At 41.8% G+C, this 16,330-nt stretch overlaps 1 protein-coding gene across 4 annotated transcripts in view; it reads left to right on the top strand.

The window, feature by feature from the left end:
- Positions 1 to 287: 287 nt before the first annotated feature.
- itchb (itchy E3 ubiquitin protein ligase b) overlaps positions 288 to 16,330 on the top strand; it is a 24,975-nt gene continuing 8,932 nt past the window's right edge. The window contains exons 1-11 of one of the 4 annotated variants that reach the window (XM_020459461.2): positions 288 to 534; positions 1,369 to 1,472; positions 7,645 to 7,731; positions 8,079 to 8,220; positions 9,341 to 9,465; positions 14,037 to 14,174; positions 14,320 to 14,362; positions 14,473 to 14,675; positions 14,862 to 15,072; positions 15,380 to 15,475; positions 15,631 to 15,814. In XM_020459461.2, the coding sequence (XP_020315050.1) occupies positions 7,662 to 7,731; positions 8,079 to 8,220; positions 9,341 to 9,465; positions 14,037 to 14,174; positions 14,320 to 14,362; positions 14,473 to 14,675; positions 14,862 to 15,072; positions 15,380 to 15,475; positions 15,631 to 15,814 (1,212 nt within the window). In that variant the 5' untranslated portion in view covers positions 288 to 534; positions 1,369 to 1,472; positions 7,645 to 7,661. The remainder of the gene's footprint in view (positions 535 to 1,368; positions 1,473 to 7,644; positions 7,732 to 8,078; positions 8,221 to 9,340; positions 9,466 to 14,036; positions 14,175 to 14,319; positions 14,363 to 14,472; positions 14,676 to 14,861; positions 15,073 to 15,379; positions 15,476 to 15,630; positions 15,815 to 16,330) is intronic. The other 3 variants (XM_020459462.2, XM_020459464.2, XM_020459459.2) reach the window with 3 other exon arrangements.

The raw sequence follows: 16,330 nt of genomic DNA, 5'->3' as shown, positions 1-16,330 counted from the left end.
TGCATTTTGGGTGATTATCGGACAAGGAGATCAGTCCTTCAAGAAGAGAATGGGAGTCAATTGGGCGCTAGTTGAAAAACCCAACATCAGCATGAATAACGTCAACAACATGTACAACATTACAAATGTTTTCCCAAATGTGAGATAATGAACTTATTCTCTGTAATATCGTATAGCTTTGAAGTCGTGACATTACGTAGTGTCGAGGAAAATAGGCAGGTTTCTCGACTCATACCTTGACTTTCAGAAGGGATTGCCTGACGATTATCGTAGCAACCGCGTGACGCTGCATGACGCAGTGAACGCGACTGGTCGACAGTCTTTCCGGGTGGCGCGTTGTACGTTTCTAATAATTTCTCGCTGGTTTTTATGTCCTCCTCGAATAGAGATGGTTTTGGTCACGTGAGACGATTACGAAGATGGTGGAAGTTTCTTTCTTGAAGTGAAGCCGCAAAAGAACCCAAAACAGACAGGGATATTGCGGAAAGTTGCCTGTAACGTCACGTCTTGAACTTCTTCTGCCCTTGGATTCGGGTAAGCGAAAGGACCGAGGTGGAAAGTCCTCAACCACAATATTTTGCAAACTCACTCTTCCACTGAGCTAGCCAGCCATGACACGAGCTAGCTAGCTTTTTTTGCGATCAGTTGCCAGATGACATTTAACACGTAAACAACAACACCGTTTCAAAGATATTGAATACAAACTCTGCATCCCGGAGTTGAATGCAGCATATGTAAATAACATTTAGTTAGCAATCAGATTTTGGAGTTTCAAGGTTGTCATTTCACTCATTTTGAGACCGAGCTAGCTATTCAGCTAGCTAAGCTAACGTTAGCCCCCTTCCTTGTCAATCAAACAGGTCGTCACTAAGCCTTTTGCCAATGTCATGCGCCTGACGATAACGTCAAATCCTAACGATGGCAAACTAAATGCAGCCATTATTATCTGTGTTTATACTATCCAGCCCTAATATTGTTATTGAGTAAGATGCATTTGGGTATCTCTTGCTGTCATCTGGTCACATTTGTGTAAATAACGGCATACTCTGTCATTTCACCAGCCTTTCCACTTTGTTTTGTGAGCTGAGGGGTGGGGCTTGGTAAATGTAGTTAACCTCTCACAAATGCACTGTGTGTTATGATGGGTAAGACAGTAGTATTAAGTTCATAGAGTATTTATAAGCTATTTTCTTCAAGATTCAGAGCTCTTCCTTTTGTAATGTTGCTCTGTAACCATTCCATGTTTTTAAACAACAGTTAAACATGCCTGTGTGTATATCAGTATATTTTTTTCAGTTCTGTTGGTAAGTGTAATAGCATATTTTATTCACTTTTGATTAGTTTATGGAATATCTGACACTTTCACAGAAACACAGTCATTGGCTGATGGTGAATCTTTCTTCCTTGTCTCATCTGATGAGCTCCTGACTTGTTGTGAGTCATTTAGCTGGCTTGCAAAGCAGTCCATCACTGTGAGTAACACACAGATCCTTTCTCTGTAGGCCACAGAATCAGTACTGATAAATTATTAACTCTGGGTACAGTCAAAGTGAAAGTTTATCCAGAGCTCTTTCTCTCATTTGCACAGTGGAGGTAGGCAGGGGAACATACATTATGCAGAAGCACAGTGAAGTTACCACAAAGCAGGAAAGAAGACTAGGCTATGCTTCCTGGTGCTATTTTCACCCGTTTAATATTTTCTTGTGGCATTTTCCAGAGAGCAAGCATGATTATGTAGTGCATTCAGAAAGTATTCAGACCCCTTGACCTTTTTGATATTTGGTTATGTTACAGCCTTATTCTTAAATGGATTCAATCGTTTTTTCCCTCATGAATATTAGAGGTCGACCGATTTAATCGGTCGATTAATTAGGGCCGATTTCAAGTTTTCATAACAATCGGCATTTTTTTACACTGATTATGGCCGATTACATTGCACTCCACGAGGAGACTGTGTGGCAGGCTGACTACCTGTTATACGAGTGCAGCAAGGAGCCACGGTAAGGTGCTAGCTAGCATTAAACGTCTCATAAAAAAAAACTATCAATCTTAATAAATCCTGTTGCAACTCTAGGGGCAGTATTTTCATTTTGGGAAAAAAACGTTCCCGTTTTAAACGGGATATTTTGTCAGGACAAGATCCTAGAATATGCATATAATTGACAGCTTTGGATAGAAAACACTAACGTTTCCAAAACTGTAAAGATATTGTCTGTGAGTATAACAGAACTGATGTTGCAGGCAAAAGCCTAAAATACAGATGTAGCCATTACTCCAATCGGTCCTACTGAAAAACAAATTCTCCCGATGGATATATTATCGAATAGATATTTGAAAAACACCTTGAGGATTGATTATAAACAACATTTGGCATGTTTCTGTCGATATTATGGCGCTAATTTGGAATATTTTTAGCCGTTTCCGTGACTGCAATTTCCGGGCGATTTCTCAGCCAAACGTAAAGGACAAACGGAGCTATTTTGCCTACAAAAATAATATTTTGGGAAAAAATGACTGGTTATCTACCTGGGAGTCTCGTGAGTGAAAACATCCTAAGTTCATCAAAGGTAAACGATTTAATTTGATTGCTTTTCTGATTTTCGTGACAAGGTTGCCTGCTGCTAGCAAGACATAATGCTATGCTAGTCTATCGATAAACTTACACAAATGCTTGTCTAGCTTTGGCTGTAAAGCATATTTTGACAATCTGAGATGACAGGGTGATTAACAAAAGGCTAAGCTGTGTTCCAATATATTTCACTTGTGATTTTCATGAATAGGAAGATTATGTAGGAAGATTTAAGTCCGTTGCGTTATGCTAATTAGTGTCAGGCGATGATTACGCTCCCGGACCCGGGATGGGGAGTCACAAGAAGTTTTAACATAATCACTAGTTAACTACACATGATTGATGATATTACTAGTACAGTGCCTTGCGAAAGTATTCGGCCCCCTTGAACTTTGCGACCTTTTGCCACATTTCAGGCTTCAAACATAAAGATATAAAACTGTATTTTTTTGTGAAGAATCAACAACAAGTGGGACACAATCATGAAGTGGAACGATATTTATTGGATATTTCAAACTTTTTTAACAAATCAAAAACAGAAAAATTGGGCGTGCAAAATTATTCAGCCCCTTTACTTTCAGTGCAGCAAACTCTCTCCAGAAGTTCAGTGAGGATCTCTGAATGATCCAATGTTGACCTAAATTACTAATGATGATAAATACAATCCACCTGTGTGTAATCAAGTCTCCGTATAAATGCACCTGCACTGTGATAGTCTCAGAGGTCCGTTAAAAGCGCAGAGAGCATCATGAAGAACAAGGAACACACCAGGCAGGTCCGAGATACTGTTGTGAAGAAGTTTAAAGCCGGATTTGGATACAAAAAGATTTCCCAAACTTTAAACATCCCAAGGAGCACGGTGCAAGCGATAATATTGAAATGGAAGGAGTATCAGACCACTGCAAATCTACCAAGACCTGGCCGTCCCTCTAAACTTTCAGCTCATACAAGGAGAAGACTGATCAGAGATGCAGCCAAGAGGCCCATGATCACTCTGGATGAACTGCAGAGATCTACAGCTGAGGTGGGAGACTCTGTCCATAGGACAACAATCAGTCGTATATTGCACAAATCTGGCCTTTATGGAAGAGTGGCAAGAAGAAAGCCATTTCTTAAAGATATCCATAAAAAGTGTTGTTTAAAGTTTGCCACAAGCCACCTGGGAGACACACCAAACATGTGGAAGAAGGTGCTATGGTTAAATGAAACCAAAATGAAACTTTTTGGCAACAATGCAAAACGTTATGTCTGGCGTAAAAGCAACACAACTCATCACCCTTAACACACCATCCCCACTGTCAAACATGGTGGTGGCAGCATCATGGTTTGGGCCTGCTTTTCTTCAGCAGGGACAGGGAAGATGGTTAAAATTGATGGGAAGATGGATGGAGCCAAATACAGGACCTCTAATTCTGGAAGAAACCCTGATGGAGTCTGCAAAAGACCTGGGACGGAGATTTGTCTTCCAACAAGACAATGATCCAAAACATAAAGCAAAATCTACAATGGAATGGTTCAAAAATAAACATATCCAGGTGTTAGAATGGCCAAGTCAAAGTCCAGACCTGAATCCAATCGAGAATCTGTGGAAAGAACTGAAAACTGCTGTTCACAAATGCTCTCCATCCAACCTCACTGAGCTCGAGCTGTTTTGCAAGGAGGAATGGGAAAAAGTTCAGTCTCTCGATGTGCAAAACTGATAGAGACATACCCCAAGCGACTTACAGCTGTAATCGCAGCAAAAGGTGGTGCTACAAAGTATTAACTTAAGGGGGCTGAATAATTTTGCACACCCAATTTTTCAGTTTTTGAAATGTTAAAAAAGTTTGAAATATCCAATAAATGTCGTTTCACTTCATGATTGTGTCCCACTTGTTGTTGATTCTTCACAAAAAAATACAGTTTTATATCTTTGTTTGAAGCCTGAAATGTGGCAAAAGGTCGCAAAGTTCAAGGGGGCCGAATACTTTCGCAAGGCACTGTATATCTAGCTTGTCCTGCGTTGCATATAATTGATGCGGTGCCTGTTAATTTATCGTTTAATCACAGCCTTCTTCGCCAAACGGGTGATTTAACAAGCCCATTCGTGAAAAAAGCACTGTCGTTGCACCAATGTGTACCTAACCATAAACACGAATGCCTTTCTTAAAATCAATACACAAGTATATATATTTTTAAACCTGCATATTTATTTAGTATTGCCTGCTAACATGAATTTCTTTTAACTAGGGAAATTGTGTTACTTCTCTTGCGTTCTGTGCAAGCAGAGTCAGGGTATATGCAGCAGTTTGGGCTGCCTGGCCCTTTGCGAACTGTGTGAAGACCATTTCTTCCTAACCATAATTAATTAGCCAGAATTGTACATAATTATGCATCACATTGAAGGTTGTGCAATGTAACAGCAATATTTAAACTTAGGGATGCCACCCGTTAGATTAAATACAGAACGGTTCCGTATTTCACTGAAAGAATAAATGTAATGTTTTCAAAATTATACTTTCCGGATTTCTGTGTGATATTATATTATAATTAAGTCTATGATTTGATAGAGCAGTCTGACTGAGCGGTGGTTGGCAGCAGCAGGCTCGTAAGCATTCATTCAAACAGCACTTTCCTGCGTTTGCCAGCAGCTCTTTGCTGTGTTTCAAGCATTGCGCTGTTTATGACTTCAAGCCTATCAACTCCTGAGATTAGCCTGGCACAACTAAATTACCTAATAGAACATCCAATAGTCAAAGGTATATGAAATACAAATGGTATAGAGAGAAATAGTCCTATAATAACTACAACCTAAAACTTCTTACCTGGGAATATTGAAGACACATGTTAAAAGGAACCCCCAGCTTTGATATGTTCTGAGCAAGGAACTTAAACATGCGCTTTTTTACATGGCATACTTTGTTTTTGCATTATTTAAACCAAATTGAACATGTTTCATTATTTATTTGAGACTAAATTAATTTTATTGATTTATTATATTAAGTTAAAACAAGTGTTCATTCAGTATTGTTGTAATTGTCATTATTACAAATATATATATAAAAATCGGCCAACTAATCGGTATCGGCTTTTTTTGGTACTCCAATAATCGGTATCGGTGTTGAAAAATCATAATTGGTTAACCTCTAATACATATACACACAATACCCTATAATGACAAAGCAAAAACAGGTTTTTAGACATTTGAGAATTTTGTGCTCAGTACTTTGTTGAAGCACCTTTGGCAGCGATTACAGCCTTGAGTCTATTTGGGTATGACGCTACAAGCTTGACACATCAGTATTTGGGGAGTTTCTCCCATTCTTCTCTGCAGATCCCCTCAAGCTCTGTCAGGTTGGATGGGGAGTATCGTTGTACAGCTGTTTTCAGGTCTCTCCAGAGATGTTCGATCGGTTTCAAGTCCGGGCTCTGGCTGGGCCACTCAAGAACATTCAGAGACTTGTCCTGAAGCCACTCCTGCGTTGTCTTGGCGGTGTGCTTAGGGTCGTTGTCCTGTTGGAAGGTGAACCTTCGCCCCAGTCTGAGGTCCTGAGTGCTCTGGAGCAGGTTTTCATCTAGGATCTCTCTGTACTTTGTTCTGTTCATCTTTCCCTCAATCCTGTCTAGTCTCTCAGTCCCTGGAGCTGAAAAACATCACCACAACATGATGATGCTGCTACAACCATGCTTCACCGTAGGGATGGTACCAAGTATTCTCCAGACGTGATGCTTGGCATTCAGGTCCGGGTTCAATCTTGGTTTCATCAGACCAGAGAATCTTGTTTCTCATGGTCTGACAGTCCTTTAGGTGACATTTGCCAACTCCAAGCGGGCTGTCATGTACCTTTTTTACTGAGGAGTGGCATCCCTCTGGCCACTCTACCATAAAGGCCTAATTTGGTGACGTGCTGCAGAGATGGTTGTCCTTCTGGAAGATTTTCCCATTTTCACAGGAATTCTGGAGCTCTGTCAGTGACCATCGGGTTCTTGGTCACCTCCCTGACCAAGGCTCTTCTTCCCCGATTGCTCAGTTTTGCTGTGGGGCCAGCTCTCTGAAGAGTCATGGTGGTTAAAAACTTCCTTTTAAAATTGATGGAGAACATGTTCTTGGGGACCTTAAATGCTGCATACATTTTTCGGTACCTTCCCCAGATCTGTGCCTCGTCAATCCTCTCTCGGAGCTCTACCGACAATTCCTTCAACCTCCTGGCTTGGTTTTTGCTCTGTCATGCACGGTCAACTGTTGGACCTTTTTATATAAACAGATGTGTGCTTTTCCAAATTATGTCAAATCACTTGAATTTACCACAGGTGTTCTCCAATCAAGTTGTAGAAACATCTCAAAGATGATCAGTGGAAGAGGGATGCACCTGAGCTCAATTTCTTGTCTCATAGCAAAGGGTGTGAATACTTATGTAAATAAGGTGTTTCTGTTTTTGTTATTTTAATACGTTTGCGAACATAAAAAAATATTTTTTCACTTTTTATTATGGGGTATTGTGTGTAGATTGAGGGGGGGAATCATTTTAGAATAAGGCTGTAACTTAACAAAATGTGGAAAAGGGGATGTGGTCTGAATACTTTTCGAATGCACTGTAGATGTCAATAGGTGTAAGTAAACTCAGACTGCGGAGTTATTTGTTGTTAGGAATCATAGTATCGATCACACATCTAGGTACTGTTTTGTATATTAATTATTCATCCGTTTTTATTTTTTCTTACCTCAGCTGGATAAGTTGGACACTCAGACTCTGACCTTGTAGCAAGGACTAGTTGGATAATGCCTGGTACAAGCATAATCTTTTATGCTTTATAGCAATATCATGTTATTACCATTCAAAAGAGGTCAATGTGTTTTAGTCGCTGGGTGGTTATCTAATGTAATGCTGACCATGATATTTTATGTTCTTGTTCCATTACGCCTGTAAAGATTAGATAGCCCTCTGTCTATAACATTGTAAAGCATTTGTCACAATGCATTGAACAAAAATATAATTTCTAGAAGTAAGGATGGAAAGGCTATGACTTGCATTGTATGGAATGTGCTTTGAGCCTTTGAATGAATGGTTTACTGAATGTGTGTTTGTTTGTTGCAGGTAGCCAGCCCTATGTCATGGCCTCCAGCATTGCTAAACCAGGCCCTGGGAATGGCTACCCCATGAAGGCACAACTACAAATTATGGGTTTGTTCATGATCTCTATAATTTTCATAATACGTAGTCTGTCGTGTCATATTTAGGATTTCTTCAGAATGGAAATTAAACGGTGACATTTGGAGAATTAGGATGCATGTATAGTGTCTGATTTTATATTTCCCTTTTTTATTTTGGTTTTGAAGTCTGTTGCATAGCCATGTTTTGTATTGTAGTATAAGGTTTTAGTCCTTAGTAAATAGGTTTTCAGGGTGTGGACTGTTTATTTTGTCTACACTCATAAAAACAGAATAGACCCGAAGTACTATCAAACTAACTCCTACCAGACCGTCTAACTTCTAGCTCTGCCCTAATTGACACTTTTTACATCTCCTCAGTGCTGTCAGCAAAACTGAAAGAAAACAGGAAGAATTGGTTTGGCCCCAGTCCATATGTTGAAGTGGCCGTTGATGGACAGTCCAAAAAGACAGAGAAATGCAACAACACCCACAGTCCCAAATGGAAGCAGCCGCTCACAGTGTAAGTTGTCGTTGTGTTTTTGATGACAGTCAGTATTGAGAACAACTTCTTAATTTGAGTACAAATTCTTTACACAAGTGGCAAGTGTACAGGGTTTTACTGAGGATCCACTCATGATATACAGGTAACTGCCAATATAAAGGAAACACCAACAAAGTGTCTTAATAGGATGTTTGGCACCACAAGCCAGAACAGCTTCAATGCACCTCGACATAAATTCTACAAGTGTCTGGAACTCTATTGGAGGAATGCCACACCATTCTTCCACGAGAAATTCCATCATTTGGTGTTTTGTTGATGGTGGTGGAAAACGGTGTCTCGGGCACCGATCCAGAATCTCCCGTAAGTGTTCAATTGGGTTGAGATCTGGTGACTGGCATATGGTTTGCATCATTTTCATTCTCATCAAACCATTCAGTGATCACTCGTGCCCTGTGGATGTCACCTCCTGGGGACGTACCAATGGTTGCCAAAATAATGGCCTGTCCAGCATTTTTATACATGACCCTAAGCATGATGGGACGTTCATTGCTTAATTAACTCAGGAAGCACCTGCTTTCAATATACTTTGTGTTCCTCATTTACTCAAGTGTTTACATTATTTTGGCAGTTACCTGTAGTAGTTGCAAGTGCCAACACATCCACATAATCAATCCCGTCATTATATAGCTCTGGACTCTTACTCTACTGGCCCTTCTTAATTTAGAGTGGGCCACTCTTCTGTTTCAGTATGTCTAGGTGTGGTGTATTCAGAGCAGTCATACTATGGTGTAGTAAGCTGGTGGGCTTCCACAACTGAGTTTTCCTGCAAGCATTCAGGATCTAACTAGCAGCTGTTAGAGTAGGCATGGACACTTGCTTCTAGTCTCCCCGCAAACACTGTTGAAACATTTCTTCAAATGGAATAATAATCATAATAGTAATATATTCAGCCTTTATAGCGCTATTCATTACATAAAGAATCTCAAAGTGCTTTAAGGCAACAAAAAATACAAGAGAGGTAGAAAAATAACATAGACAATCATCTTAGACGCTTTCATATATTGCCTCTCACCTACAATATCTGCTATATTTAGTGATTTAACTGTCATTCATTGTCTGTCTTTCATCTTGTCAATAGAATTGTCACTCCTTTTAGCAAGCTAATCTTCCGAGTTTGGAGTCACCAGACCTTGAAGTCGGACATATTGTTAGGCATGGCAGCTCTCGAGGTCAGCGAAACACTCAAAGCCAACGACATGAAAAGTGAGTGCCTTCCTTGTATCATGTTATGCATACCTTGCTTGGCTATGTGATGAAGGCCTGTACTGTGTCTGTGTGCTAGTTATCTCTCACACACACGGCACAGGCACCACTTTCCCCTCAAAAAGAGTAAATTCAGTCCACTGCCAATTTTCAAATCAAAGGTTATTGGTCACATACACATGGTTAGCAGATGGTATTGCGAGTGTAGCAAAATGCTTGTGCTTCTAGTTCCGACAGTGCAGTAATATCTAACAAGTAATCTAACAATTCCCCCAACAACTACGTAATACACACAAATCTAAAGTGGTGAATGAGAATATGTACTTATAGCTACAATAGGGCAAAAAAGTATTTAGTCAGCCACCAATTGTGCATGTTCTCCCACTTAAAAAGATGAGAGAGGCCTGTAATTTTCATCATAGGTACACTTCAACTATGACAGACTAAATTAGAAAAAAGAATCCAGAAAATCACACTGTAGGATTTTTAATGATTTTATTTGCAAATTATGGTGGAAAATAAGTATTTGGTCAATAACAAACGTTTATCTCAATACTTTGTTATATACCCTTTGTTGGCAATGACAGAGCTCAAATGTTTTCTGTAAGTCTTCACAAGGTTCACACACTGTTGCTGGTATTTTGGCCCATTCCTCCATGCAGATCTCCTCTAGAGCAGTGATGTTTTGGGGCTGTTGCTGGGGAACACGGACTTTCAACTCCCTCCCAAAGATTTTCTATGGGGTTGAGATCTGGAGACTGGCTAGGCCACTCCAGGACCTTGAAATGATTCTTACGAAGCCACTCCTTCGTTGCCCGGGCGGTGTGTTTGGGATCATTGTCATGCTGAAAGACCCAGCCACGTTTCATCTTCAATGCCCTTGCTGATGGAAGGAGGTTTTCACTCAAAATCTCACGTTACATGGCCCCATTCTTTCCTTTACACGGATCAGTTTTCCTGGTCCCTTTGCAGAAAAACAGCCCCAACACATGATGTTTCCACCCCCATGCTTCACAGTAGGTATGGTGTTCTTTGGATGCATCTCAGCATTCTTTGTCCTCCAAACACAACGAGTTGAGTTTTTACCAAAAAGTTATATTTTGGTTTCATCTGACCATATGACATTCTCCCAATCTTCTTCTGGATCATCCAAATGCTCTCTAGCAAACTTCAGACGGGCCTGGACATGTACTGGTTTAAGCAGGGGCACCTGTCTGGCACTGCAGGATTTGAGTCCCTGGCGGCGTAGGGTGTTACTGATGGTAAGCTTTGTTACTTTGGTCCCAGCTCTCTGCAGGTCATTCACTACGTCCCCCCATGTGGTTCTGGGATTTTTGCTCACCGTTCTTGTGATCATTTTGACCCCACGGGGTGAGATCTTGCGTGGAGCCCCAGATCGAGGGAGATTATCAGTGGTCTTGTATGTCTTCCATTTCCTAATAATTGCTCCCACAGTTGATTTCTTCAAACCAAGCTGCTTACCTATTGCAGATTCAGTCTTCCCAGCCTGGTGCAGGTCTTCAATTTGGTTTCTGGTGTCCTTTGACAGCTCTTTGGTTTTGGCCATAGTGGAGTTTGGAGTGTGACTGTTTGAGGACAAGTGTCTTTTATACTGATAACAAGTTCAAACAAGTGCCATTAATACAGGTAACGAGTGGAGGACAGAGGAGCCTCTTAAAGAAGAAGTTACAGGTCTGTGAGAGCCAGAAATCTTGCTTGTTTGTAGGTGACCAAATACTTATTTTACACCATAATTTGCAAATAAATTCATTAAAAATCCTGCAATGTGATTTTCTGGATTTTTTTTCTTCTCATTTTGTCTGTCATAGTTGAAGTGTACCTATGATGAAAATTACAGGCCTCATCTTTTTAAGTGGGAGAACTTGCACAATTGGTGGCTGACTAAATACTTTTTTGCCCCACTGTATATGGATGAGCGATGGCCGAGCGACATAGGCACGGTGCAATAGATGGTATAAAATACAGTATATACAGTGGGGAGAACAAGTATTTGATACACTGCTGATTTCGCAGGTTTTCCTACTTAGAAAGCATGTAGAGGTCTAATTGTTTTATCATAGGTACACTTCAACTGTGAGAGACAGAGTCTAAAACAAATTCAGAAAATCACATTGTATGATTTTTAAGTAATTAATTTGCATTTTATTGCATGACATACATAAGTATTTGATACATCAGAAAAGCAGAACTTAATATTTGGTACAGAAACCTTTGTTTGCAATTAATAGAGATCATATGTTTCCTGTAGTTCTTGACCAGGTTTGCACACACTGCAGCAGGGATTTTGGCCCACTCCTCCATACAGACCTTCTCCAGATCCTTCAGGTTTCGGGGCTGTCGCTGGGCAATACGGACTTTCAGCTTCCTCCAAAGATTTTCTATTGGGTTCAGTTCTGGAGACTGGCTAGGCCACTCCAGGACCTTGAGATGCTTCTTTCGGAGCCACACCTTAGTTGCCCTGGCTGTGTGTTTTGGATCGTTGTCATGCTGGAAGACTCAGCCACGACCCATCTTCAATGCTCTTACTGAGGGAAGTAGGTTGTTGGCCAAGATCTCGCGATACATGGCCCCATCCAGTACGGTGTAGCCGTCCTGTCCCCTTTGCAGAAAAGCATCCCCAAAGAATCATGTTTCCACCTCCATGCTTCATGGTTGGGATGATGTTCTTGGGGTTGTACTCATCCTTCTTCTTCCTCCAAACACGGCGAGTGGAGTTTAGACCAAAAATATCTATTTCTGTCTCATCAGACCACATGACCTTCTCCCATTCCTCCTCTAGATCATCCAGATGGTCATTGGCAAACTTCAGACGGGCCTGGACATGCGCTGGCTTGAGCAGGGGGACCTTGCGTGCGCTACAGGATTTTAATCCACGACAGCGTATTGTGTTACTAATGGTTTTCTTTGAGACTGTGGTCCCAGCTCTCTTCAGGTCATTGACCAGGTCCTGCCGTGTAGTTCTGGGCTGATCCCTCGCCTTCCTCATGATCATTGATGCCCCACGAGGTGAGATCTTGCATGGAGCCCCAGACCGAGGGTGATTGACCTTCATCTTGAACTTCTTCCATTTTCGAATAATTGCGCCAACAGTTGTTGCCTTCTCATCAAGCTGCTTGCAGATCTACAATTTTATCCCTGATGTCCTTACACAGCTCTCTGGTCTTGCCCATTGTGGAGAGGTTGGAGTCTGTTTGATTGAGTGTGTGGACAGTTGTCTTTTATACAGGTAACGAGTTCAAACAGGTGCAGTTAATACAGTTAATGAGTGGAGAACAGGAGGGTTTCTTAAAGAAAAACTAACAGGTCTGTGAGAGCTGAAATTCTTACTGGTTGGTAGGTGATCAAATACTTATGTCATGCAATAAAATGCAAATGAATTACTTAAAAATCATACAATGTGATTTTCTAGATTTTTTTATTTAGATTCTGTCTCTCATAGTTGAAGTGTACCTATGATAAAAATTACAGACCTCTACATGCTTTGTAAGTAGGAAACACTGCCGATTTTGCAGGTTATCAAATTCTTGTTCTCCCCACTTTACATGTGATATGAGTAATGTAAGATTAGTAAACATTATTAAGTGCAATTATTTAAAGTGGCATTGTTTAAAGTGATTAGTGATCCATTTATTAAAGTGGCCATTGATTGGGTCTCAATGTAGGCAGCAGTCTCTCTGAGTTAGTGATTGCTGTTTAGCGGTCTGATGGTCTTGAGATAGAAGCTGTTTAGCGGTCTGATGGTCTTGAGATAGAAGCTGTTTTTCAGTCTCTTGGTCCCAGCTTTGATGCACCTGTACTGACCTGGCCTTCTGGATATGGGTGGACCATTTCAGTTTGTCTTTGATGTGTACGCCGAGGAACTTAACTTTCCACCTTCTCCAATGCTATCCCTTCGATGTGGATAGGGGGGTGCTCCCTCTGCTGTTTCCTGAAGTCCATGATCATCTCCTTTGTTTTGTTGACGTTGAGTGTGAGGTTATTTTCCTGACACCACACTCTGAGTGCCCTCACCTTCTCCCTGAAGGCTGTCTCGTCGTTGTTGGTAATCAAGTCCTTCTTCGCGGGCTGCGACGGTGGCACAGTTTTATCCTTATTTTCTAAACACATTTAGAAATGTGTCCCAAACTAGATAGGAAATATCACATCACTCCTATTTTGATGATCGGTAAATAATGGTAACTTTGGTTTGAAATAGAGTAATTATCCTATCTTAAGTCTGTATATTTGCTAACAGAACTCCTCTGTTTTGATTGGTTGGTTTGCTTGCGTTTTATGGGGATTCTCTCTCCATTACTTTTTCCATCCACTAGTTTGTTGAAGGTATATTTGATAAGGTGATAACAGAGAGAAACATTGGTCATAGTCTTTTTGATGTACTATCCATGCAGTACTGTTCTTCATGTCCCAAACTCGTTCGAGTCCTGGTGTAAAGTGGCAGATAAGGATGATTCAAAGGGCTGATAACGGCTTTTGACAGGCGAGGAGCTGAGTGGAAGGAGGGCTTTTGTTACATAACCAATGATTTTTGTTCCATGTTTTCCCCCCCCCAGTCTCTGAGGTGGTGCAGACGCTGCAGCTGAGTGCAGACCGAGACCAGACCGATGTCGTGGGGGACCTGTCTGTCTGTCTGGATGGCATGCAAGTGGACCCAGAGATGTTTGCGTCTGCTGCTGAGGCTAACACCCAAAGTGAGTCTGCTCTGTGCGATGTTATCCAAAGTGTTATCTGTATTGATTTGTAGGGAGAGTTAGGGTTTTCCCATCCTGCCCAGAAAACAAGCTCCACCTTCCCCTCAGTACATCCAGTTCCCAACTCTGTGTTTCTGGATCTCAGGTACATCGAATGGGGAATCGCAACAAAACGGGGATGATGTGAAGTAAGCATATTATTTATTCATGGTTACTGTGGTAATGATACTCTTGCTTATATTTGTATATCAACACTGTCTTGTCAGTGCTCCAAAGTTAATAGTTGATATTGTGGCAGGCGGAGTAGAGATAGCTCTCCTTCTGTGGATGGTTTGGAGCACAGAGCTTCCCCAAATGGTTGTGCGGTCGCAATGAATGGCACAGGGTCTTGCAAAGGGTCTCCCGCTCTGTCAGCAGGGGGCTCCAGGGGTAATCCTCTACGCCCCCCCAGGCCCTCCCGACCCCCTCCACCCACCCCGCGCAGACCAACCTCCTCTCCAGGTGAGGCGGTCAAACTCATAACCCATCTTCAGACCAACAGCAAAGCTCCTGGGGATTTATTGGTATAATATTTAGCTTTATATGTCTACTATTAAAGTGTTTGTCAGATAATGGCAGAAAATGACACTAGGTGGTTTTGTTTTCTCAAACTTACTCCATTTTCTTTTCTCATTCACTGGTTCACAGCAGCATCCTCTAATGGATCCATTCCAACTGAAGAAAGCGATGGCCCCAGCTCAGATACCCCAGTCAGTACACCTGCACCTGCAGTACCAGACCCCAACGCCCCACCCCCTACACACGACCAGAGCCAAGCAATAGCAGCCAGCCAAGCAGACAGTGTAACCCCAGGCCCCCCCAGAGCCCCCGCTGTCGCCGCAGGCCCATTGCCTCCTGGGTAAGGGTCAAACTGTCCATGGTGATCTGGCAGGCAGAAACACACTGTTAATCGGTTCGTGGTGTCATTACAACTCCACCCTCAGGATCATCTTCCTGTTATGCTTTGTTAAACTTAAGAGATTATAATGTGGCTTTGGCTGTTGTCATGACTGCAATGACCTGTTGTTATTGCTCCTGGGTTACGTGGTCTCATCACTTTTAGAATTAAACTCTACCCTACCTGCCGTGACTTGAATTTATTTTGTAGTTGGCTGACTGATGTTGTAAATATTTTAATTTTCTTTGAATCACATGTTCCTGTGAAGATGGGAGCAGAGGGTGGATCAGAACGGAAGGCTGTATTTCGTAGATCATGTGGAAAAGAGGACGGCGTGGGAGCGGCCTGAGCCTCTACCTTCTGGGTAACTCCCCCTTTACATATCCTGTGTCTTTTTCCAATCCACGTATTTACACCAGTTCACAAGACGAGCAGAGAATAGTGTGTCTGTTACTAGAGGATACTAAATGCCAAAGCTCTTTATATAGTCTCCCCTGTTCCTCTTTGCCCTGTATTTAGGTGGGAGCGGCGAGTGGACCCCATGGGCAGGGTCTACTTTGTAGACCACATCACCAGAACTACCACATGGCAACGGCCCACTATGGAGACGGTGCGGAACTATGAACAGTGGCAGCACCAACGCAACCAGCTACAGGGTGCCATGCAGCAGTTCAACCAGCGCTTCATATTTGGAGTGAATGGGGTAAGTGGGAACTCTGACTGGTCAAACCAAGTGCTCAGCTCTTACAATAACAGTACTGAACCGATGTGAAACACTCAACAGGTGATGAGTTTAATGGGATACTTTGAGATTTTGGCAATGAGGCCCTTTAATTCCCCAGTCAGATGAACTCGCGGATACAATTTTTATGTCCAGTATGAAGGAAGTAAGAGAGAGTTTCGCAAGCCAATGCTAACTAGCATTAGTGCAATGACGAAGTCTATGGGTATCCATAGACTTCCAGTCATTGTGCTAACTACCTCAGTCAGCTGCTATTTGCACTGTGTGAAATGATAATGCCATCAAATGGATTGGGTAATTACAGGAAGTCTATTTGGAACAAAGGAACTAGAGGGACACTTTACCTCACCCCTCGCTTCATTTAGCTAGCTGGCAAGCCATACAGAGCTGTTGTAGGAAAATGATATGTAATTCATTGGGCCTTAGTGTAGTGCCCACACCATATTTTATAGTATTTGGGTGTCAGCCTTATCAGCT

The sequence above is a fragment of the Oncorhynchus kisutch genome, linkage group LG24 (genome assembly GCF_002021735.2).
Source record: "Oncorhynchus kisutch isolate 150728-3 linkage group LG24, Okis_V2, whole genome shotgun sequence".
Classification (NCBI taxonomy): domain Eukaryota; kingdom Metazoa; phylum Chordata; class Actinopteri; order Salmoniformes; family Salmonidae; genus Oncorhynchus; species Oncorhynchus kisutch.
This window is presented reverse-complemented; position numbering and strand designations above follow the sequence as displayed.